The following is a 25,717-nucleotide window of genomic DNA, read 5'->3' on the forward strand; positions in this document are numbered from 1 at the left end:
ACAAAACAACACATGCAACTTCTAAAACCTGATTTGTTTGTTACATTGAAGTCCATTTAAATGATAATAATTCTGTTTATAACTACAATTTTGACTGCAGGACTTGAACTTGCAATGAAGTCCATTTTACATTGTGGGATTTCTACTTGTACTTAAAGATCCTCTTAGTTTGTCATCTACCACTGCAGATACTGTATATAAATTCAGTTACTTTAAATGTTTTTTTTTTTCCTCTACAGTCTGTGTCTATGAAATGGACTAATCTGCAATAACGACTGTAACTATATGAAGGAATTGTGGGTAATTTTAATGCCATACATTGGTTGAAATGTTTATAGCCTGCATTGTCGATGAATCCATTACCTGTTTCTGTTATCAGTTGTTCAAATTATTGCACATTCTTGATGTAAAAGCATGCCTTACAAAGATACATTATTACATGCATAACATGATTTATGGTTGATACGAGACAATGATGAATACAATGTTGCATCCTGTTCTAACTGCTACTATATGATTAAATTACATAGTGCTGAGCTTTTGGATATTCTTCATTGCAGTGATGATGTGTTTGTAAAGGTACAGACAAATTATGTTTATCTTTATTATGTGTATTGGTTGGTAGATTATTTGGTTTGAGGGAAAATTCTCCATTCAATTAAGAAACAATACTTTGTGAATAATAGTAATAATATCTATTGTTGTATGATAATATGATATAGATGTATTTACTGTTGAATTCAATAAAAAAATCCATAAATTCATGAGGGTTGTGGTGAAATTAATTTGGGTGTCTACTTTGACCTCTACTTTAAATGACAGTGTTATATCTGACATAAAAATTATCTGGTGCAGAGCTGTTTAATAGCTGCTTCTTCACTGATTATAAAACAGGCGCCAGGTCAGATTTATGGTTTCACCCTTGGTAATGTCAAAGGGATTAAGGAGGATCCAGCTGATCTCAGGTCTGCGGGAAGTTTGCTGCATCTATGTCGCGACGTCCATCGTTGCCTGTTTTCTCGCGAGAAGCCGCGAAGTTTCCGGTGTTGTGTATGTTCCTGGAAACATGGCGGCCAGCTTCCGCGGCCGTCCTATCCGGAGTCTTCGGATGCGAGGTAAGCGTGAAAAACTCGATTCAGTGCTGAGTGAAATTGAGGAATATTGCAAAACTAGATTTTCTCAGGCACGTGATGACCCAGGAGTGAGCCCTCACCATGTCCTCGGTGTGTGTTTTTGACAGGTCGGAATGACAGCGGGGAGGAGAACGTACCGCTGGATCTGACCAGAGGTAAGCAGAGCTTCATCACATCACCCTGAACGCGATTATTGTTCAAAATGGATGGGGAGCTCTTCTGAAAACACTAGCCCCGTGAAGTGAAAAGCTCGTTAGTCCGTGCACTTGTCCTGTCACTGCTGTTGTCATTTCGTCAGTTTTCCCTTTCTGCTCCGCCTAATAACATTGCTAGCGATATCATAACAGGCGGTAGCGAGCTAACTAACTAGCTGAGTTAGCGTTAGCTAGCTGCCACAGCTAACCAGCCATGACGACGCTCTGTTGTTTTGATTGGTGTGAGTGGGCAATATAGCCTGTTATTTAGCCAACCGACCACAAGTGCTGTAGTCATGCGTTGGCCATCGCTGGCTGTATGAGAAATTTGGTTTCAAGGCTGTTAGCTGAGGAGCATTTGGAAAGCGCAGGATGTTTTTTTTTTTCCAGTGGCACACTGATACACAGCTGCACACCCTGGTCAGATGTACTCCTGCAACAGCAGCACATACCAGTTTGTTTACATGAAGTCTCTGTCCCAGTCTTTGGGATCCATGCACCGGCTGATTATATAATCTGACTGTGTACACCATTGGGCATTCTGCACCCAAAATGGCAGATGAATTGCAGCATGAAAAGACAACAGTGTTTTAGGCCCATTGCCATGATACGATCACCATACACCAGAATGGGGTACGCCTAATCTGTGAGCTGTTTCATCAGGGATTTGCAAAATAACAGTGCGTTGGATATAAATCAACCTTAATGTTTCTTTACAGGTCAGGGAGTGCGTGTGCATAACATTATGGTGGGGTGTCACAAGAGTTGATGTACAACCATAAACCTCAGGATTAAACTATGTCTGTGCCCAAGGGTTCAAAATCACGAAGCCCTAAATAATTATGCAAAGTGCATGACGACTTCATTGCATGCATATTCTCACATTGGACACATGCTCAGACAAGCACAAATCCATTTGCAGGTGACTGTTGCTTGTAAAGATAGATTCCCATCACTGCCCTGTCAACGAATGGCTCTCTGTTTATATCTGATCGGCCGAATGTGCCAATCAGTGCTTGTTTCATCCGTTTAAATCACAGAGTGGATGGGTTAGTCATTTTCTCTGAAAGAAGAGCATTTGTACATTTTGTACTGATTCAGGGAGAAGTGCTTAACTGCTAGAGAAGTTTTTTGCAGTACTCGATTATTTCTAAGCTCTGAATTGTTTTTTATGTGTTCAAGTTATTATTTTGAATGATGGCTAATACTGATAGCTATTCAAATTTGAGAGATTGAAACTTAATCTGGTTTGTCCTCTAAACTTTGTTGCTGAGGAGAAAATATTTTATGTAATACACTAAGTTGGTGTATTCATGTTTTTTTTTCAAGATTTTTTTGTTTGTGAAAATGCAGTGTCTGGAATTGGTTTCTATGCAAACGGAACCAGTGTTGGTCCAAATTATTTTTGCCAACTGTTTTAAAAACCATATGTCTTTTGTAAAGACCATATGATGTTACAGAAGCACGAAATAGTTGAAAGGAACTGATAACAAAGAAACACTTCCCTGCTCATGTCTTGCTTTTACTGCCTGGACCTTGTTTTGACTGTACACACTACATTAGTGTGACCAGCTAAACCAACTTCCTTCCTGCAACATATAAATTACGGTTCATTGACTGATATTATGGCAATATGGCTTAATGCTTGTCTTAGTTACATTGTGTATCCTTGTCTTTCTCCAACAGAACCATCAGAAAACTTTCGTGAAATCCTCCAAAATGTGGCCAAACCGCATGGAGTCAGTAACATGCGAAAATTGGGCCACCTGAACAACTTCATAAAGGTATTGCTTTCAAGTTGTAGTGCATGTGCCGCCAATGTTTTCTTTGTTAGTCTATGCAATGTTACTTGTTATCTACAGAAAACCAACATGCAGACCCTGTTGAAGCTTTTCAAGAAGGTTGACTCACTGTTTAGTTTTCTGTTTAGACTGACTAGCTGGGCCCCCTCCTCTGTATTGTCACCACTAACCTCTCTTTGGTCCTCTCCTCTTGGGTGTTGCTGCCAGCAGGCCTAGCTGTGCCTGTCATTGTGACGCTGACATTGAATGTAACAAGAGCTCCAGGGATGGGAAAGCACTCTGACCTAATGTGCTTCAAGAGCAGCACTTTGACTTTAGAACCTGAGATTCCCAATCTTAAGTTATTGTTCTTATAAACCACAGAAACTCCAACTTAATTCTATTAGTCAATTGAAATGTGAGTGCTTTATGCATGGATGATCAATGGCTAGTCTTGTCTCAGCCTTGCGCTGCAAATTGGATGCAAAAAAGAGACAATTACCCAGTTTGAACTTGCATCCGAATTTCTGGCGTCAACGATAGCAACTAAATTGTGTGTGCAGGTAAAATGAAACATAAAACAAGTGATCATGGACAAAAGGAGGCATCAGAACAGACATTTAAATTTTGAGACGCGGCTGAACAACTGGGCTTTATCTGTCCCACTTAACAGCAGGTGACGGCTGTGATGCACAGATTTATTGTGTGCAAGTGCATTAAGGAGGAAGAATGGTAGATTTAGTTATTTTTTGTTATTGTTTTGGCGTTTCAGTCTAGGTAGAGAAGTTTCTTAACTCTAGTTATTTTCACATGTAAACAGTGGTTTTAGATGTGTTTTTCTTAGTGTGGACATGACCTGTACCCATCCTGTGATGGACTGGTGACCTCTCCAGGGTGTTTTTCTGCCTTTCACGCAACACATGCTCGCACAGTCCCAAGCCTTCCTGTTATTTTGAGCAGGAAAAATCAGTAAATGACTTGCAAAACTGAAAGCCAAGTATGAAGAGGAAACATGTAGTTTGTTGTGTTTTGAGCACATTATTTTTGCTCACCATTGCCTCATTGAGAATGTCAAAGCCATTTCCGTAACCTCGGCCAGTGATTCCTGGCCAGACCTTTGTTGATTTCTGCTGAGCGACCCGCCACATTAATCCAGGTCTGCCCATCCGTCACAGACATATTTTGACCAGTCGTCTGTGGCTGTGTAGCCAGTGAGTGCTGGCCTTCAGAAAACTGCAGCTGGCACCGCAGCAGGCTGCAGCTACACCTAACTCTCTTGTTTACAATTGACAGGAGGGCAGTAGCCAAGACGTACGTGTGTATACGTCTGCGAGAGCACCGTGCCTCTGATTCCTTATAAGGGTTCCAGGACAGTGAGGGTGACCTAATCCCCCCCAGAGAGTGTCACATGCCCCTCTCCCCTCCTCTTGCCTGCCTGAGCTCTGACATCACAGCTGGTTTCAAACAACCCCCTACTCACCATGCCTCTCATCACCCATCCCATCATGCTCCATCTCTCCTCCTGCTCTCCTCTGTGATTTATGATGGAGAGAGGAGATTTACGTCTACCTTTAAGGAAGAAGTCAAGCAAAAGTGACCTGTTTAATTCACTCATCGGATGCTGCTGCATTAGGACAGGCAACGGTGGACTGAACTGCTGTGATGGAGTAGCACTGACTCGTTGGGAGCACTCGGGTGCCTCAGGGTGCCTATAAGAAAGGTGGCAGCTCCAAAATGGCAGCATCCTTTGCCCAGGGAGCTTGTTGCTTTGTGCATATAATGAGTTTTAGACTGTGCTGTTGTTAGCTTTGGCCTGCCAGTTGACACAGACTGTCGCTGAAGGCTTATTGTTTTTAAAATGAACTGCTTTTGTTTACATAGAATTTGAAACTTGTATACACTGGCTGTGTGTGGGCCTCTGTTAATGGTGGAGGACCTGTGGTGAGGAAACTGCTTAAAGTGGCAATTCATTCTAAAAACAGGGTCCATCGCCAGGCCTGGTAGGGTACAGTAAACAGGAATGAATAGTCAGGTATGGGCAGAAGATTACAACAGAACCTATGGCCTACTTTCTCTTATCAACTTCTACTTTCATATTTTTACCATATATATTCATACACGCACATAAACTAAACATAAACTCACTCATAAACAACAAGCAGTGGACGTGACACAAGCTGACACCTACTGCTGAACCTGTACCCCAGTGTTTTCTTAATTCTAACCTCCATCTATTACCAGTGAAAGCACAACATTATCCAGTCACAATTCACCCACTCTACACAAGTCAGCATGTAACAGACAAGTGGAAAAATACAACAAACATACCTGCATGGCTCCTGCAGCAACCTGCAGGAAAGTGTTGTGTTGTTTGTTTGACTGGGTATTCAATCAGTTTGATGCTTCTTTGACTCAAACATTATTAAATGGTGAGCTTCTCAAGTGAAAGATGGTGTCATTTTGGAGATGCAGAACTCACTTATAAACAAACGTCCATATGGACTGTAGTTCTACTATGATATCTGTGCTATGTGTAGTATTTTCCTTGACCAAAACCACACTGAAGTTTAATTTAGTTCATCAGTTTATTAAACAGGGGCCATGCACAAGGCACAATCAGCCATACAGCTGATTTGCATCTGCAGTCCCCGCGCAAGAAAATATTAAAAGACAACTTAATACAATACAAACATTTCAAAGCAAAAACAATTAGCAAATTACAAACAATACATCACTTATAAACACTATACAAAATATACACTATATAGTCCTTGAAAACATTTGATTCCTTATGATCAGTGATTACATTTATTGTTATTCTTGATCCATCTTTTAAGAATTGTTTAAAAATATTGAACTTTGGGCATTCTCTGAAATTGAGTTCCATATATCTGCTGCTCTCATGCTGATTGTCCGAAAAGTAGTTTTCCTAAATTTAGCAGAGCAGTCATATCTGGCTAATGCCTTCCTTGTATGAACCAATGCATTAATTTGTTGTTCTGTCTCTGTGTTGTAGCTGCTATGCAGCATCAACCACCGTGAGGAAAACATTGGGTTTACATACGAAGAAATCATCATTTGGTAAGTGTGGTCAGCATTCAGTTCTTACTAACTTTTTAATGATGTGTGCTCTATTTCAAATTCATTGGCTTGATTATTTACGTAGCCAAGTGAAATTGTTGGTCAGGTCCTGTGCTTAATCATCCTGAATGTCTTGCATGTTGATGAATTTTTAAGTAAAAAACAGCAGGGGTCAGAAATTAGTGTTCTTATGACAGAATTCATGAAATAACAATAGTTTTGAAAGTCTCAGTAAATCATGCGTCATGTCCAATTTGCAATGTTGGACTCACCTCAGTGTTTGTTTTTTCACCTCTAGTCTGCGACTAGCTCTACTAAATGAGGCAAAGGAAGTACGTGCTGCAGGGTTGCGGGCCCTCCGCTACCTCATCAGAGACACCACGGTGCTGCAGAAGGTCCTCAGACTACAGGTGGACTATTTGATAGCAAGGTGAGATCCCACTCAGACCATTATCAGTCCGTTGGAAAAGTGCCGTCTGACTGGTTGGTTCGTGTTAACAAAGGACACGGCTAATTATGCTTGTGTGTCTGTTTAGATGCATTGACATCCAGCAGAGCAATGAGGGGGAGAGGACTCAGGCTCTGAGACTAGTTCGAAAGGTAAGATTATATGTATTTTTTTTTTTTTTATTCCTGTACCTCCGTTGTCTTTCTTTAATTGATTCATTCACTTTTGTATTGCTAGAGAAATGTGCTGTCTGGCCTCACTGCTCTGCCATAATGCCAGCAGAAAGATCATTGGGTTAGCAGCAGTGTCAGTGTGTGGATGGTTTGCACGAGTCTGCAGGCGAGGTTATTTATAGCCCTTTCTGTAGTTTACTGTAAACTCTCTTCACACATACACACGCACACTCACACACCACACATACGCACATAGAGTCCGGGTCTGGTTTCAGAAAAGGACTGTTGGCCATCACGACAGTAATACAACCCCTGTGTTCATTCCATGACATATAGCCCGGTCTCTAATCGTATCTTACATTTCTGTTATCACATCTCGGATGGTAAATTCCGAGCTGTATACCCCTTAGTTATACATTCAAGTAATGGTTTGCATTTCAAAAATAAATCTTCTTTTGCTAGAGTCCCAGAAAAAGTGGCCATAAAAACGTTGTAGTCATTTTTCTTTCTCTGTTTGTCCGGACTTGTTTGATGGATGACTCATGTTTTCCTCCTCTCCCTCCCTCTGTAGATTATCACTGTCAATGCGATGCTGTTCCCCTCCTCTGTTGCAAACTCTCTAATTGCCGTGGGTACTGATGGACTACAGGAGAGAGACCGCATGGTCCGCGCAGCAATCGCCATAGTGTGTGAGCTAGGTGAGTTGCTTGCCTTTTGAGACGGAGATACACAACACGGTGGCTTTGTGGCTCTCAGGAAGTGATGATGTTAGTGGACAGAAATAGCTTGCAATATGTCTAGTTCAGGGTTCCACGGTCGTGAAAGTTATGGCAAAAGTATGAAATTAGAAAAGCTGTTTTCCAGGTCTAGATTGGTTTGGAATTAGCGGAATATTTAGGAAAAGTTTTGAAGAAACATTGTTTTGGCTTTTGTTTAAAATATAAGTATTCACTGTCAGTACTACTAATGGTTAGCTAACTTTAGCTTGAGTGGGAGGCTGCTGCTTTAATATTACAGTAATATAATATCCCAGCATCAGATTGTGGTCTTTGACTACATTGCTGCCTATAGATCAACAGTTGACTATTAACAGGTTGATGATTTACAGACAACACGCCTAATGATAGCTGGCAATTCAATAAAACATTTGATTCCATCACTAGGTATGGTGATCCAGAAATCTGTAATATCCGTCTATAGTAAAAGTCTTGAAAATTCATTGGTACACATATTTGGGAATCCTGCTGCTTTGCTATGAAGAAATCCTCTAACAATCTTTGTTGCCTGTTGTAGCCCTGAAAAACCCTGAGGTGGTGGCCAAACGCGGAGGCCTCAGCACCATCCTGAAGAGTGTGATTGACTGTCAGCTGAGTCGCATCAACGAAGCTCTGATCACCACCATCCTCCATCTACTCAACCACCCACGTACCCGTCAGTACGTGCGGGTTGATGTCGAACTGGAGGTACGCACACACACACACACATACATGCACAGATATGAATTGAGGAGAAGCTGCTGTTTATAAATGAGCCAGTGTGCTGGGAGTCATTCCAGTCAGGATTAGCGGCCGCAGGTTGCTCGTCTCTTTCCCATGGAGCTTACAGTAATCAGTTACCGCAGTTCTCTAAAGCCTCATTGTCTGTAAACAGACACCTGGGACAGAAGCATCTCATCACCACCAGTCATAACAGCTACATGAATCGCATATGAGATCTGAAGCAGGTTCATTATTACAGCAAGATGTTTCATCTGGATATTTAAGAATGCTTCAACTTAATTTAAACAACTAATGAAGAGCTCTAAAGTCTGTTGTGTTTTGTACTCATTAAGCTCTTGTTTCTGTTCCGTTTTGCAGCAAATCCTCGCACCTTTCACAGATTTTCACTACCGCCACAATGCAGACACGGCTGAAGGGCAACTCAAGTGAGTGTGTGTGGAGGGGATATGAAGAGGGACAGTGTTACAGTAGAAACAAAAAGATAGTGTTCTGACATTTCCCTCTGTTTACCGTTTGCTGTGTTCCCTTATTGGTAACACCATGCGTTGAGAAAGTTGAGGGCTTGTATTGTGTTTTTGTGATACGACCTTTGTGATCAGGGCTGCTTGACTCCAGCATGACTTGCCTGAGGATGTGAAGCTGGCTTAGTCATGATAATCCTTTAAGTCACTCTGAAAGATTTGCTTTTATATAAAAATATCTGTCTTTGTGACTCTCCCTTAGTGTTTTGCTTTTTGTCTTGTTTTTATGGCGTTGTTTGATCCTTTTTTAAATGCTTTTTATCACCCAGTGAAAAGTGCCGTGCACACAGAGATCATAATTATGCTGTGTGTATGGAACATGATGTCCTGTTTTAATGTGAGTGTGTGTGTGTGTGTGTGTGTTTTCATACAGGGAGGACAGAGAGGCCCGTTTCTTATCGAGTAGAATGGCCATAGTGGCAGCCTTTCGCTCCTGGTCTGGTAAGGACTTTGATAAACTAATAAATTTAGATATGTAAGTGAGTTTGTTGTAAATTGTGAATTGCACATTTTTAGACTCAGGGTTTTTTTGGTTTTATTTTCATTGTTGAATGTGACTTCATGTCTCATCTTTTCTCTTTTTTTTACTCAGGGATTATCAACCTATGCAAGGCTGGAAATTCTGGGATCCAATCTTTAATTGGCTTACTTTGCATACCAAATATGGAAGTTAGGGTGAGTATTGAAACAGCTGCATAGAAAAAATGAAGGTTATAGATGCCAAACCACTGAAAAACTTTTGTTAGTTAACTTAGCAGTAAAGGCCTAATTCTAAGACTTTGTCCCACCAGTCTTCATTTTACAGTCTAAAGATTCAGTAGTAATGAAGGCATCTGATGTGAGCGTCTTGAGGTACACCTATTGTTTTAAATAGCTGAATACGCTTTCATGAGGCGCATCAAACTGCTCTGACGTCTCTTTATGATTTTGTGGCATCAAATGAGGATGCAGATGTCAGTGAGGCAGAGTGGAGAGACTGAGAGGCAAAAGTGCAGTAAGTCTGCACAACTGTTTTGGGAAACAGCTGGCATTAGCTCCGTTAGCTTAGCTTAAAACCTTATGAACAATATTGTGAGGATGGGGACCTCAGGGAGACACTGGTTTAGGTGGGACAACTATGGAGCAAGTGATTCCTGCCAGAGAATAAGGTCGGAGAGAATACTTTAATATCGGAAGACAGGAAGTTTACAACAATGGCCTTGTGTGTGTGTGTGTGTGGTTCTCAGTCACTCATGCACACACACTCTTTTGGAATGGAGGAGGAAATAAAGGTGTCAGTTGCCGTGGTGAACTAACTGGAGCTCTCACTGCTCACCATTGCTGGCACATTACTCAGCCGAGGGGGCGCTCGGGGCTTTTGTACAATGTAGTTGTAATTTTGAGATGCTAAACGAAAATACCCACCAGTGCCAAGAGCTATACCAATATCGCTGTTAACTGTTGTGTTGTCACATGTCAGATGCTAAAAGTAAGAGAAATAAAAGCTTGGACCCTTGGTAGTCAGGTTAGCATAACAGTCCCAACACCGTGTCATCATGAATTTTTACTGATATGTACTGGTCATGAAACTTAACTTGCTATATAAACCTAACAACTGCTATTAATTAACACAGTATAAAGTTTTGATTATCTGTGCTCAGTGTGACTGTTACCCACTTAGAGACAAAAATAAAAGATTAAATTAGGGGGCGCTCAGTGGCTCACCTGGTAGAGTTGGCACCCCATGTACAAAGGCTACATCCTTGCCTCTCACCCTTTCACGCTAATATCTGTCCTATCAAATAAAGGGAAAATCTCCCCAAATATTCTTAAAAACGGGGATTAAATGAGGTGTACTGTCCCCAGTGGCTTTATTGGTGATGTACTACCAACCAGCTGACGAAAGCAGCAGCATGCACCCAGCAGTTGCCCTCCTGTGCTACGTAACATCACAGGCTACTCAAAAAGAAATATGAAGAAAATTAAGAGTGTATCTGGAAAGCATACAAATGTGTCCCTGCCTACATTTAAATACCAATATTTTCCCAAAATACTGCTGGCTCTTTTGTGTTTTAAATCTGCTGCCTGCAGTGTGACATAGGAGCATCAATTGCTGTGCATCAAATGAGGCGCGTCAGTTATTGCTTTCAGTATGTTTGGGCCTTTAATGTAATTTCTGTGGTCGTAAGCCTGAACTCCTCCAGTACAACTAATACTGGTAATGACAGCAGCCATACAGAACTGTGTTTTTAAGATGTACTGAAAATGGAAAAAAACAAGGACTGCACCTGTTTTTGGGTGGAGTCTGGTGGAGTATATAGTGAGATATATCTGAAGGTTGTGCTGCGACAGATAGATCAAATCAGATACTATCAATCTGTTTCCAGTTGATTCAGAGAAAAACTAGGGCTTCCCTTAAGTAATTTGAGTATCGTGCTACACAGCCTCAACACTGAGATATTAGAAGCTCTTTTGAGTGCTCGAAAATGTAGTTTGTGCTGTATCATACGTGTATCTGATCGCTCTAATGTCATTTGCCCTGCAGAAAGGCTTGTTGGAGGTGTTATATGAGATATTCAGGCTCCCTGTGCCCATTGTAACTCAAGACTTCACGGAGGCTCTTCTAAGTGTTGGTGAGTGAAACATCTTTTGTATCCTCAGAGTTCATTTTTGTACTTCCTCCCAGCATATAAGTACCTTTATGTATTTATTTTATACACAGTACTTGATATGTAATTTGCAATTTAGCTATGCAGTCTTTTATGATCATGACGGAAAGCGTACTCCAAAGTTTTACACTTAAAGTGCTTTTGGCACTCTTTGAACCCAAATAAGTCCATGTGTAATCTTTGCTCTGGTCTTCCTCAGACCCCGCCAGGTTCCAGGACACATGGAGACTGTCAGATGGGTTTGTTGCTGCTGAGGCCAAAGTCATCCTTCCCCATCGGGCCCGCTCTAGGTGGGAGATGATATTGCAGAACAGAGATGGAATAGGATTAACAAAAATTGACAAATAGCTGTCTGTTCAGTGTTTCCAAGAACGATTAAATGACTTTTTCTCTGTTTGCCTCATTAGGCCTGATCTGATGGACAACTACCTGGCCTTTGTTCTCTCTGCCTTCATCTCCAGCGGGCTGTTAGAGGTGAGCTGATGCACACTTTTGCATCAGAGCTCTCATCTATAAAAAAAAAAAAATTAGCCTTAATGTTTTTTAGGACTATGACACATCATGTCTTCTCTGATTATGTTGTGTCACAGCTTGACACCATCTTGCTATTAAACCATATCGTCACCTTCTGTCACTATAGGGTCTTGTCGAAGTTGTGACCAGTAGCGATGATCAGCTTGCTGTGAGAGCCACCATCCTCTTGGGAGAACTTCTACACATGGTAATGTTAAAATCCAAAAAGCTCCTCTTTTACGTTTATTTTTGAAAGCTGAAAAAGTTTTGTTTGCCGCCCTAATGCTAATGTTTGTGTTTATGTGTCGCTGCAAAATAAACATTACATAAGTCTGGAAGATTTGTGTATTTTTAAAAGCTGCCTGCTGCAGCTGAGTTAATCTGATTCTAACTCTAAATGCATCTTCTCTTCTTCCTCCACCTGACCCTCTGTTGTTTAGGCAAACACCATTCTACCCCATTCCCACAGTCACCACCTGCACTGCCTCCCCACCCTCATCAACATGGCAGCCTCCTTTGACATTGCACAGCAGAAACGACTGTAAGTACACTCAGACATGGATGTCTGCTTTCCCCTGCAAAAATCATTTTCAGTTCTGCCACATTTATTTTGCAGAACTACAATATAGTATATTAATATTCAAACTTTCTCTCACAAAGGAACAGTGATACAGTAGCACTCTATTATGGACATTTCAAACAGATTTGTGAGAAATCCAAACATCCCCATCATGTTTATTGTTGTTCCAGTCGGGCAAGTGCAGCAGTCAACAATCTGAAGCGTTTCCACGAGAAGAAGAAGAAAGGTTTGAAACCTCACAGTCTTTACCTGGACCACATCATCCGCAAGTCTGTGTCTTCACATAGCCGCAGAGAGTCACACTCGCGTGTCCACAGGGACATCTATGTCATTAAGGTAAATATGAACATGCTTTACAGATTCTGGATGTTAAATTTAGCTTCCCTCTGCACCTCAAAGATGTTAAAGTAGTTTAAAGGAATACATTTTTGGAAATATGCTTCTTTGCCATCTAAGATAAGATAAGATCTTTATTGTCATTGTTTATTGCTTAATTACAGTTGAAATCAAATTTATCTCTGCTTAGCACAAATGCTGACAAAAAGGGGAAACAGCTAAGTTCCATCACAGATTTAAAAAAAAAAAAACCTTGTTTCCAAAATGGTCTTATTTACAAGTAATATTTTAGCGAATTAAGTAGGGACCATTTTATGCAAGAGTGCCCTGGATGCAGGATGCAAAATTAACTGCTTGGTCCACTGGCTATTGTATGTTCAACCTTAACCAGCCACTCAGTAGATTACCATTACTGTTTTAGCTCGTGACTCAAGCAAATCTCTCTGCCACTTACATGTTTTTGGTTGGTGGCAGGTATTCATTTGTAGCCTGGATGTTCAGAGTTTGGAAAATGTGCAAACACATCTGTCTTCGGCTGGAGATGCTAGTCAGTATATGGCTTTAATATTAGCTGCCCCTGAAATTCCAACTGACAAAGCTAGGTTAGCTGTTTCCCTTAGTTTTCAGTGTTTGCGCTAAGCTTAGCTTAACACACCTAAGATGTTGTAGTTCACTGTAGTTTTAGGGCAGCAGTACAGTTTTACACAAGGTAAAGCAGATTACTGGTATATAAAATTGGTACAAAGCATTGCATATTAACATTGCACAGTAACCAAATCAATGTCTTTGTATTCATATTTTCACATTGTCAAATCAATTATATCTGTGTTTGTGTTCAGGACACAGAAGAAGCACTGATGATGAACCTGAGAGACAGTCACATCCTCAACCACAAACAGAACCTGGAGTGGAACTGGTTGCTGATTGCCACCATCCTCAAGGTCAGGCTCCTCTCATGTAGCACCACAGACTTTATGGTCTTTTTTCCCCTGTCTCATGCCTTATTTTGTTTTTCTCTCTCCCAGTGGCCACATGTAAACCTCAGGAACAACAAAGATGAACATATGCACAAGTAAGACTCCTTCATATCCTCAACAACCCAGTGCAACATTTGAAATAGTTTGATCTATTTTTCCAACATATTTCTTTAAATAATTGTTTGTTTTCTTCAGGTTTGTGCGAAGGCTGCTGTACTTTTATAAGCCCAGTAGTAAATTGTACGCAGGGCTGGCGTTGGATCACCCAAAGGCCCGACAACTCACTGTGGTTGGCTGTCAGTTTATTGAGTTTCTGATGGACTCAGATGAGGTGGGAGAAGTGTAGACACGCACACAAATAGGCACATTCCTGTTTTAACTATTGCTCTTTTCTGACTTGCCTCTCCTGTTGGCTGTCCCTCTTTCTCTCTCTCCCCTCACACTGTCACCAGGACGGCCAGGGTTACCTGGAGGACCTGGTGAGGGACATGGTGTCATGGCTCTCCTCGTCCTCAGGGCTGAAGCCTGAGCGCTGTCTGCAGAGCAACGGCCTGCTCACAACACTCAGCCAACACTACTTTCTCTTCCTGGGGACGCTTTCTGCGCACCCACAGGGAGTCAAACTGCTGGAGAAATGTGGCCTGTTTCAGTGGTGAGTGTATCGACAGAGAGTGAAAGACTTTCGTAAACGTTTGTTCCATAAATTGACACATTTTTAACAACTCTCGTTTTATGCTTTTGCAGCCTGCTGAATCTGTGCTCTGTGAAGAACCAGGATGCTGTGCTGAAACTTGCTGTATCCACACTGGACTACAGCAGAGACGGTCTGGCCAGAGTGATCCTCTCCAAGATCCTCACTGCTGCTACTGATGTAAGAACGCCACAACAACAAGAGGGCAGACATTCATGTAGAAAAATACTTGAAGAGCCACAGTTTCAGAAGTTTTCAATTACTCCAAATCTTTTAAAAACTTTAGACATTGCAGTCAGTAGATACAAAATTAAGCACTCATCTGTGCATTGTTCCACCTGCAAGATCTCCATCCTAATGTCCCACAATGCTTCTTTTCTCTCTGAGCAGACGTGCAGGTTGTATGCCACCAAACACCTCCGCGTGCTGCTGCGTGCGAGCGTGGAGTTCTTCAGCAGCTGGGGCATGGAGCTGCTGGTCACACAGCTTCATGACCACAGCAAGGCTGTATCCATGGAGGCCTTGGACATTCTCGATGAAGCCTGCGAGGACAAGGTGAAACACTTGCGTTTGTCAGATTAGGAATCACCCTTCTCTCACTTAAGTGAAAAAGAATCACTAATTGATACTTCAATATTGTTACTAGATAAATTAATATTAATGTGGTAAAATTTGAGATGCATGACATTGGAATTTTGCTAATATCCGTTATGCCGATTTATCAATTTATTTTTTGCCAGAACTGATTTATGCATATAGTTTTTTCCAACTAGTTGCAGAGAGCATCAAGTCTCTCCTGTAGTGGAATCAACATATTATGATGACTGCTCTTAACATGATAGCCCACTGGCTGATGCAGACATAAAATACAGTGCTTCTGAAAATGCAAGCTGGACAAAATTAGAAAACTACATTTACTTCAATGACATGTAAAACGTGCAATATTTATTTTTTGTAATATTTCTAAACAAAACCGTAGAGTTCATCCTGCTTTAACAGGCTTGGTTGATGCGCTCCCTTAGGCAATCCTGACAACAGGCACATCGAGGGGATATTTGACCTATTTCAGCTAATTAAAGCGGCCAAATTAAAGTGGTATCTTTTCCGCCTCTTCTTATTGAGAGAATCTTAATAAAACATCTGCCGATAGCAATGAGATGCAGATTAGCGTGCATCCCCAATTATATTCAATTAGACTGAGTTAATGGTGTTTGTCTGACAGTGATAGTGTATGTTTACCCTTTCTGTTGTCTCACTTGGCATATTTTGATGGTTCACAGGCAAACCTCCATGCTCTTATCCAGCTAAAACCAGCTCTGTCCCATCTGGGAGACAAGGGCCTCCTGCTGCTCCTCCGGTGGGTGTTTACTACGACATCACTTCTTACCAGACACGACTTAGAGTATATGATTTGTTTCACAGTGTTTACGGCAGCCTTTTTGAATACATGACACATCTTGCTTTTGCTGTTCAGGTTCCTGTCCATTCCTAAAGGTTTCTCCTACCTCAATGAGAGGGGTTACGTCAGCAAACAGCTGGACAAATGGCAGAAGGTATCATCAGGATGTTGGCATACGGAAAAAAAAAATCACAGTTTCTATCCCTGTTTAATTTCATTTGGCTACTATATATTAATAAGACAACACTCAAATAGAGTTGTTTTTCTTCTTTTTTACTCTTTGACCTAAATGCCTCTTTAATTGCAGGAATACAACCTAAAGTACGTGGACCTAATAGAGGAGCAGCTCAACGAAGCACTAACGACCTACCGCAAACCTGTCGATGGAGACAACTACGTCAGACGCAGCAACCAAAGGTGAGAAACTGGAGTTTTTCATCACCTGACGAGTCACAAGACACGCTGCAGAGAGTGTACCTAATTTCTCTGCTTGTGTCTCCAGGTTACAAAGACCAAATGTCTATCTCCCTGTGCACTTGTATGGTCAGCTGGTCCACGATAAGACGGGCTGTCATCTGTTGGAGGCTCAGGTGATGTCTCCAGCTTGTTTCTAGGCTGTTCCACATCACACTCACACAATCTCTCAGTGTTTCATTTTCTACATTCATTTCTCTGGGGAGCAGTGGGTTATGCAGATTTAGCAGCCTTTCTCCCTAATGTCTGTCTTTTTTCGTTTGTCTCCAGAGTGTGGTTCCTGACCTTAGCTATACAGTTCGCTCCCCGATGCTGGACACCTGGGAGGGTATTAAACAGCTGAAGGCTGCTCTCTGGGCCCTGGTCAGGATCATTTGCTATAATTGTCACTTTGCTCTAATTATAATAATGGTTACAAAGTCATTACTGTAATTGTGTGTGTTGTTTTCTTTGCAGGGCAACATTGGCTCTTCAAACTGGGGTCTGAATCTCCTGCAGGAGGAGAACGTCATTCCTGACATCCTCGCATTGGCTCAGCACTGTGATGTGCTGTCAGTAAGAGGGTGAGCGTATCATTTCCAGTTTTTACAAAAACACCCTAATTTTATTTTTTAAAGGAGGTCATAATCATGATGTTCACGTAAAGTTAAATCCCCATGCATGTCAACACTAAACAGGGTTTTCTGGTGGTTAGGACAATATAAAATATAATTGTGTTAATAAACCGTAAAAAACAAAAGGCAAAAAAAGAGCTGCCTATTCTGCATGAATAACTTAACAGGTACACAAAATCCTTTAAATAAGCAAAATGAAAGTGAAAAAAGTTCTCAAGCCGAGGTTTTTTTTTTTGTGCTATTTTAGCGCCAACTTTGCATTCTCAAAAGTGATGTGGGGACTTTCCTGATCACTCAGTCTCAAGAATATAATTTAAATGCTCAAACTATTGTAACACTTCAGCTGCCCCTCAGAACTTTGACATAAGCAGCGGCTCATGTTGGTATTAAACATCTCTTCTAGTATGTTTTGGGCAAACAGAACTGTACATTCAGTATGTTTACTAACCGTCCTCTCCCGTCCACAGGACATGTGTGTATGTGCTGGGTGTGATCTCCAAGACCAGGCAGGGTTGTGAGGTGCTGAAGCAGTATGGTTGGGATGCGGTCAGACACAGTCGCAGGACGCTGTGGCCTGTCACTCCAGAAGAGGTCGACGCACAGCTGACCTCTGAACTCTCCTCAGTACCGAGCACGCTCAGTCTGAACTCTGAATCCACCAGCTCACGCCACAACAGCGAGAGCGAGTCTCAACCAAGTACGTTGGACTTATTTTGTCTCTGTTCAGAAAACTGTACTAGTTGCTTTTTGTAGTATTTTGATGGCAGTTAAAGTAGCCATTAGCCCTCTTATGCTTCCTCTGTGGTAATAATTCACTCTGTGCTTTCAGACATGTACATCCTGGACGATGACAAGTGTGATGTTCTGGACCAGTCAGACGAGCCCTCTTTCTATCTACACTCCAAACCAGTCAAGGACCGCAGCCCCTTCACAATCCTGGCCTCCACACGCTTTGTTCGCACTCGCTTCCTCAACTCGCTGTCCCTTCCTAGCAAGAAGCTGCGCTCCACCAGTGACCCCAAAACCCCATCAGGCTCTCGCACGCCTACTGAGCTCAAGACGGGGAGTATGAGGCGGAACAGGACAGTGACGGAGCCCTCTGTCTTCAGCCCAAACCAGGGGGACGTCTTCACCCCTGTCTTTAATGGCAGGGGAATGCCGAAGAGTCCCACAGTCAGCCTGGAGACATCCTTTGTTGGGACTAGGGGGGGCTCTGAGGAGCAGCTTGTTGACGGCAGGCTGGCCAGGGGAGGAGGCTCAGGCCTCGGACTAAGTGGACTTGGAGGGCATGGGGCCGTGGAGCACCCCAGCCGGGAGAGGGAGCAAAGCAGCCGAGAGCGTCTAGCGGGAGACGGCGGCTCCTCGTCTGGTGGAGGCAATGTGAGCGGGGGCGGAGGAGGCGGCGGAGGTACGCAGTTTAAAAGCCGCAGTCAGAGCTTTAATACGGACACCACAACCAGCGGAATCAGCTCCATGAGCTCAAGCCCTTCCAGGGAGACGGTCGGAAACCCCGAGCATCCCGATCCCGAACCCGACTCCTCTGACTGTGTGAGCCTAAACACTGTGGTGTCAGCCAAGACTGTCAAAACGCTCTCTTCCCTCACCCCCCAGTCTCAGACCAACCACATGTCCACGTCTAAGTCCTCCACTGTCTCTCTGGTACCGCCCGGCTCCTCGCACACTCTCCCCCGTCGAGCTCAGTCTCTCAAGTCTCCTTCAGTAACCACCATCAAGAGCCTGGCCGACTGTAGCTTCATCTACACCAGCCCACGAGACGCGCTGGGCTACGCTACGCTGAAGAGGCTACAGCAGCAGAGGATACACCCGTCTTTGTCTCACAGTGAAGCGTTGGCTTCACCTGCCAAAGACGTGCTTTTCACCGACACCATCACTATGAAGACTGGCAGCCTGGACTCCAGATTAACGCCTCGCAGGTAATAAGCCATAGCTTCGGTGACATTATGACTAAAAGCATCTGCGTCTATTTTTCTTTTAGCTACGTTATGACTTTTTTTCAAATTTTATGTTTGTCACATGAATGTTTACTCATCCGAGAGAAAAACTCTAAACTTGTCTGCATTTGTGCTTCTGTAGCTAAAGCAGCGATGTGCAGGTTTTGGTTTCTGTCTCGCTTGGCAATGACGAGCGTGAGTGTGTTTTTGTGCACCTTCTATGTCTGTCAGGATATCAGATAGGAGGGGTACCTGTCCAGAGCCCAGCATCTTAACTCCATACCGCAGGCTGTCCAGAACACTTGTACCGCGGTGGGTGGACCTATCGAGTGTCCTCCTCAGTAGAGACGTAGCTTCTAGCACCAATCCAAACAAAAACGTTCTTGCTGCTTTAACTTGAGTAGAAACTACAGCTCTGTGTTGGTAGTTATTTGCCATTGCTTTGATTCCTGCAGCCCTGTAGTGTGAATAAGCCCCATGTAGATTGATCAGTTTTTGGTTGTTCCCTCCTCTTAGCACACAGGTAGAGATAAGTGTTATATTATAGATGATCATGTGGCTATACTCTTTGCTCTGGTATAAAAATGGATTTTAATTGCCCAAACAAATGAACATGTCTGCTGGCGTGAGGAGGGTTTAAGAATGTGCTTTAGCTCTGACACAAAATTGTCAAAGTGGAAGCACATTAGCTCCCAACTCTCTTTGCATTCACTGTGAAATTTATCATCTTAAATTAATAATTTAAAATTTTAGCTGATCAAACAGTCATGCACAGCATTGAAATCACATACTACAGGAAAGATGAGAGGAAAAATTAATCAAATGAACAGTGAATTATTTTCGTGATTATTCTTTTGGTTTTTTTATGAAGAAAAAATAGTCAAAAATGTGTATCACAGTCTCTCAGAGCCCATTGTTTAAATAGTTTGTTTTGTCAAAAGCCCAAAGGCAGTCAATTATATAAAACTGAGAAAAGCAGAAAAGCTTGAACCAGTGAATGTTGAGATTTTTTTTTGTGAGAATATTTTAAAAATATAAAATAAATATTAATAAATATAAAAAACAAGGTGATACATATAATGTTTTTGTCCACTATTGGAAATGTACACTTGCATAAAATTTTAGGTCAGACTGACTAGGGCTGTGCAGTTATTGAGATTATTTTCAATTACACTTTTTGCTTCAAATGACAATGAAAGCAAGAGAATTAAGATAAATAATTGACATAAATTATTGTGCCACATTCCGTTTTCATTATGTTGTTGAGATGCAACACTGCAAAATCGTATTTATTTTAATTAAATTTACTTTTTATTTAATTTTATAGTATTTATTTAAGTATGTAATGTGTGTGTGTGTGTGTGTGTGTGTGTGTGATATTTCATTTTTTTTTTTTTTTTTTTTTAGTTGAATTTTATTTGAACTTAAAGGAAATTCCATGTTAAAATACATTTTTTTAAAGTTCAATTAAAGTGATGACACATCATGTTAAAGAATCATGACCTCAATATTCACCAAAATTATCGTGATAATGATTTTTTCCAGTCTGAGCAGCCCCAACACTGACCAGCTCAAACACCTTTTTTCCAAGGACACCAATTATTATTATTTTTCCTATCTAATGAGCTTCCATTTAAATCTTTATAAGGTATGCTTTTCTGCGCAAATCTTTACTTTCGTTTTTTTAGTGTGTTTTATCGATCGGTACTTGACGTTGCTTTAAGACAGTGATATCACACCTTAGATGCTCGTGTCCTCTGCTGCCGCCCTGATTGGCTGCAGAGCCGTTGTGATGATTCAGACTTGCTTCTGACTCTCTGTTCACTAAGTCTGTGTCTCTGTGCTTTTATTTTTTCACTTACTCCTCATGATCCTTTTCTGCCCCAGTCTCTCCCCCCGGATCCTCTCACGCACCTCTCCTCTTGCCCTCCCTAGGTTTCTGAAGGCTCTGAGCTTTGCCTCTCTGGACAAAGAGGAACTTCTCAGTCCCATCAACCAAAGCACTCTACACCGCTGCTCTTCAGTGCGCTCTATGGTTTCTAGCGCCACCTACGGGTGCAGTGATGACTATGTTGGCCTAGCGCTGCCCATGGACATCAACGACATGTTCCATATTAGAGACTCTGCCTACTTTCAGCAGAGGATCAGTCCACCGTCGGAAGAGCGGAAACGCTTCCTCTTTGGCGATGGAGACGGTAAATTCAGTGTGATTAAATGATAATCAAACCAAAGAAACGTAAAAGAAAAAGATCTTTTGAAACAGATTTGTTGCGTTTGTGATCACCATGGTTTCGCCCTCTGTAGGTGACCGCCCTGCTCTCCCAGCACTGAAGCAGCAGTTCAGCATCTCTGAGCTGATCGTGTGCCGAGGCGACGCCCAGAACCACACGGTGGGTTCAGAGGAGACGGGACTGCAGGAACACACTGAAGAAAACTGCCTCTACTGTGTAGGAGCCATCGTCCTCGGATACCCCACACAGCCACAGATCAACAGCACACACCCTCGGACAGGTGAGCACACACACACACACACACACACACACACACACACACACACACACACACACACACACACACACACACACACACACACACACACACACACACACACACACACACACTTAGTTTTTCAGTCATTCACATGGGCATTCTTAAACTATAACGACGGATCTTTTTATATATAGTGTATAACGACAGATCTTTTTTCTCCTCAGACTATGTCGACTTCCCATCATGGGGAGGGCAGAGCGGCCATCGTCTGGAGGTGATGCCTCAGTCCAAGTTTTCTGGGGTGTCGGGCTGCAGCGACGCTGCCGTGTCACAAGGCTCAATTTGTAGCACGCCTACACCTGCTGACATTGTCATAGGTAAGAGCATGAGTTACCCAAACCTGCAGGGATGAGTGTTTTTCAAGACCTTATCAAGATGTCATGTTTTAAACGACAACAAAAACTCACTGCATTTGTGAAATTACTCCTTTGTTATATAAACTGCTGTAAAATATGTTTAATTCTTACAGTCTGCAGTTTTGTCATGACATCAAAAGTTAAATATTACATCATTTCCACAACAAAATAAACAATTTATTCACGTGTCATGTAGGTGGCAAGGCCATATCAGAAGATGGCCCCGCCTCCCGAGTCCTGCTGAGGAAGGAGGTGCTCCGCCTCATCATCAACCTCAGCTCCTCTGTAGGAACCAAAGGCCACGAAACAGGACTACTGACGTAAAGCTCTCTCTTTATTCTACGTGCACTTATTGAGATAAATGTTGAATTGCAAAGGGTTATTTTAAGTCCTGTTCATTTTCTCTCTTTCCCACAGGATAAAGGAGAAGTTTCCCTATGCGTTTGATGACATCTGCCTGTACTCTGAGGTTTCCCACCTCTTAGCCCACTGTATGTTTCGCCTGACCTCAAGACGTTTTATACAGGAACTCTTCCAGGACGTGCAATTCATGCCGGTAAGACATTACACCACCCCTTCCCCCGCTGTTATTATACTATTTTCTGAAACTCCACATCTGTATGCCCAGACACACCAAAGCAGCATCAAGAACTAGTGGCAAGGAAGGCTGACTGTTGTTGCATCACCTCATGTTGCCTGTGTCACAGCCAAAAAGTTGCACTCAAACACACTAAAAAGACTACAACCATCATCCAGCTATAACATGTACGATCTGCACCTGCATGAGAGGAAATAACTCTTCATACCAGCAGGTGGCGCTAGTTTGTGTTCATCATTAAGAAAGAGAAACAAGAAGACCACAGGATGGATTCAAGGCGCTATAGAGTGATGAAGGAATGATGTATTTTCGTAGGCCAACCAGGAAGTAAGCTTCGCACTGGTCCCTCTTCAAAAACTTTATGGGATTTTGAATAGGATTTTCGGTTAGCGCCAAAAATAAGCTCTGTGACGAACACAAGTTTATGAGACTTACACGTTTTGTTCATCATGATAATCTTCACAGATGAACACTACTTTTGTGTGTTTTAAAGCGTAAATTAAATCACCAGAAGCAAAAAGCTATTGTTAGGCTATACACGAACTACATCGCGGTCGCACGTATAAAACGTCACAACCACACAACTGTAAAAACACTGTAAAACACGATCGAAAAATATAGTAAATAGATAAATCTACAAGTTTGAGTGCGAGTCTGTAAAGCTGTGAAGGCGGACAAGTGGATTTAATGAGTTTCTGTGTCCACTGTGATGATGTCTAACGTCCCCGACAAACACTGTAGTCCCATTTAGCCACTTGTTAGCAACCGCTTTTTTTAAGACGAGTAAAACTTAAAAGTTCAAAAATTGTGTTTAAGCGGACGTATATTTTTATGTTTAGCCTGTGTTTACCACAGACCTTATTTAGGGCATTTTACCGAAAACCCATTAAAAAAAAACCCACAGACTTTTGGACAAGGTAACTGGGAATGCTAAGAAGCTAATGGACTTCCGCGTTTTCGGACTCATTATTTCACCACTCTGTTTATCCAGATAGATAGCCATTAACAATACAACTCGATGTTAAAATAACAAAGGTTATTTACTGCACTCCAGGGAACAACAACATTAACAATTCTAAACTATTTCTGCAAAAGAGTGCAGTGGCCGAAAAGTAAAATCAGTTAAAAATTTTTTTTTTTTTTTTTTATCTTGCTCTCTTGACTTTAGTTGTTTGTTTTTCTCTGTTTCTCTTCTTGTGCACTGAGCTGAACAAACAATCAGAAATTTTATTCACAGACTCGCTCCACCGTCTCTAATTCCGATTGAAGATGCTGACTTGGCAGAAAAAAAGCCGACAAGGGCTGCTGCACACACCGTAAAATCTAGGGCAATAGACACTCACGGACGGCCCAACATTGACGGTCATCTGACAGTTGGCTTGATGTGTCAGAGCCTGTTGTGTTTACCATCCCATGTATAACGTTTCCCTTGACTTTTTTCTCAGATGTATGAGGAAGCAGAGGCAATCCTGACAAAACAACCAAAACCTGTTGAAGAGGATGGTGACCCTCCTGCAGAATCCTGATCATCCTCCCCCCTTGTGTTACCTGCACAGCCCCGGTCCTGCCACCTTACGAACATAAAAAAAAAAAAACGACTGAGAAAATATAAGAAATAAGGTTGGGGAGGCATCTGGCATGTTTCTGTTGCTTAAAACAGAGTACTATATCCAAGGAAGAGGAGGAGGTGGTCATTGCTCGCCTTTCTTGGAAACAAAAGGCTGTCGGTATCTGTAAACAAAATTTAACCGGACTCGCCTAGTGCTGTTTCAGACTTTTTTTTTCAAACAAGAAAAAGGGGGAGCAGTTTAACCAAATACTGTTTTCAGATGGGTCGGCAATCTTGAACAACACTCAATAATGCATCAACACAATGCTAAAGGACAAGCTGGAACATTAAGACAAAGACTCACATTGTGTTCAAAAGAAGAAAAAATAGTTCTATCAGCATTTTATCTCTTTCCAGAGGTGGTGTTTTTCTGTAATGAAATGAATAAGGCATGTTGTTGTGTCTACCCAGTGATTCCTCTGACCCCACATTCTTTTCTCCGTATGAAACAAAACACTACAGAAGGGTCCTGCTGTTTTAAAAACTTGTCCGGAGCCTCCCTGGTTCACGTCCCACCCTGACTTGTGATCTGTTCTAGCCAGGTAACGTGCTTTTGCTTCTCTTGCCTCACCACTTCCTACAACCTGTAGCCTCGTTTCAGCACAGACAGCCAATTACTTTTCTATTTCTTGTATCTCAGACAATCAAACATCACTAGTATTGTATTTTCTAAAGCACTATATATGCCAACCTTACACAATACATGAGGAGAATAGCATGTAATTTAATGCTAGTTTTATGCCATCCTTTACTTGCTTAGGACCTTTGGTGTTTTTCTTCAGCCATCGCATCATTAGTAATCTTATCAGGAGATGGGTTGATCTTTTGGAAAGATGCTCTGTTGTACAAGTTAATCTTTAGAATGATTCATTACAGATTTAGTACCAAACTCTACTCACAAGACATCTCCAAAACCTGCATAAGCCCAGCAGCCCCCCAGCTCTATGCCTTCTTACCTCTGTGCTTCACTTCCACTGCATGTGCAACAAGCATGGCAAAGTCGTAATGTCACCTTAACGTGTTTCTTGCTTATTAAAAAAAACAAAAAAAAAAAAGACAAAAAAAAAGAAAAATAGGTTGCCATTACATGCTGCCATTACATTGTAGGAATATAATTACCCCTGAATCTGTTTCCAAATGCAATATCACTGTCTGTCATTGGCTGAGATGGAGGAGGGGGGGCGGTGTGATGACTAAAGGATTTGTAAAAGGTTTCCAGGGAAACGGGGGATCTCTGTTTCCATTGGCTTGTTTTTGCTATAATGCTGCTACACAAATGGACTCATAGAGAGATGATTCTTAGATCAGCTGAGTGATGTCAGATCCGATCTATTTTATTATATGTCTGTACCATAGAGTGAGCTCAACCAGAGAAGAAAAAAAAAAGTTATTTATATTTTTTCCTCAAGACTGTATTATAATTTAAAAAGTTTTTTTTTTTCTTTTTTTTTTGCCTGAATCGTGGTTTCCCTTGTATAATGTGTACAGTATGTTTTTGGGGGCATTGATGACCTAAAGAAACATACAATCCTATCAAAGGGATGCATTGTTAATAAAACAAAATTTGAAATACCCAACATATTTGACACG

The 25,717-nt window shown here is 41.8% G+C and overlaps 1 protein-coding gene across 2 annotated transcripts; it reads left to right on the forward strand.

Annotated features, from left to right (window-relative positions):
• The first annotated feature begins 1,056 nt into the window (after window positions 1–1,056).
• LOC121944140 (rapamycin-insensitive companion of mTOR-like) lies at window positions 1,057–24,856 on the forward strand. Of its 2 annotated transcripts, none has more exons than XM_042487827.1 (37): window positions 1,057–1,115; window positions 1,241–1,288; window positions 3,014–3,111; window positions 6,125–6,189; window positions 6,488–6,619; window positions 6,726–6,789; window positions 7,382–7,508; window positions 8,104–8,273; window positions 8,667–8,734; window positions 9,204–9,271; window positions 9,423–9,505; window positions 11,355–11,442; window positions 11,678–11,768; window positions 11,886–11,952; window positions 12,119–12,199; window positions 12,432–12,532; window positions 12,742–12,907; window positions 13,747–13,848; window positions 13,933–13,979; window positions 14,080–14,215; window positions 14,337–14,536; window positions 14,629–14,755; window positions 14,966–15,130; window positions 15,856–15,932; window positions 16,050–16,128; window positions 16,282–16,391; window positions 16,477–16,564; window positions 16,719–16,811; window positions 16,905–17,011; window positions 17,530–17,759; window positions 17,892–18,996; window positions 20,902–21,209; window positions 21,319–21,525; window positions 21,729–21,881; window positions 22,117–22,240; window positions 22,338–22,476; window positions 23,964–24,856. In XM_042487827.1, exons 1-37 carry the CDS (start codon window positions 1,067–1,069, stop codon window positions 24,042–24,044), a joined length of 5,244 nt encoding a protein of 1,747 aa, XP_042343761.1. In that variant the 5' UTR covers window positions 1,057–1,066; the 3' UTR covers window positions 24,045–24,856. The 2 variants fall into 2 exon arrangements, with proteins under 2 accessions (XP_042343761.1, XP_042343763.1); XM_042487829.1 differs by having other exon boundaries at window positions 20,950–21,209.
• Window positions 24,857–25,717: the final 861 nt, after the last annotated feature.

The sequence above is a fragment of the Plectropomus leopardus genome, chromosome 6 (assembly GCF_008729295.1).
Source record: "Plectropomus leopardus isolate mb chromosome 6, YSFRI_Pleo_2.0, whole genome shotgun sequence".
NCBI classification, from domain to species: Eukaryota; Metazoa; Chordata; class Actinopteri; order Perciformes; family Serranidae; genus Plectropomus; species Plectropomus leopardus.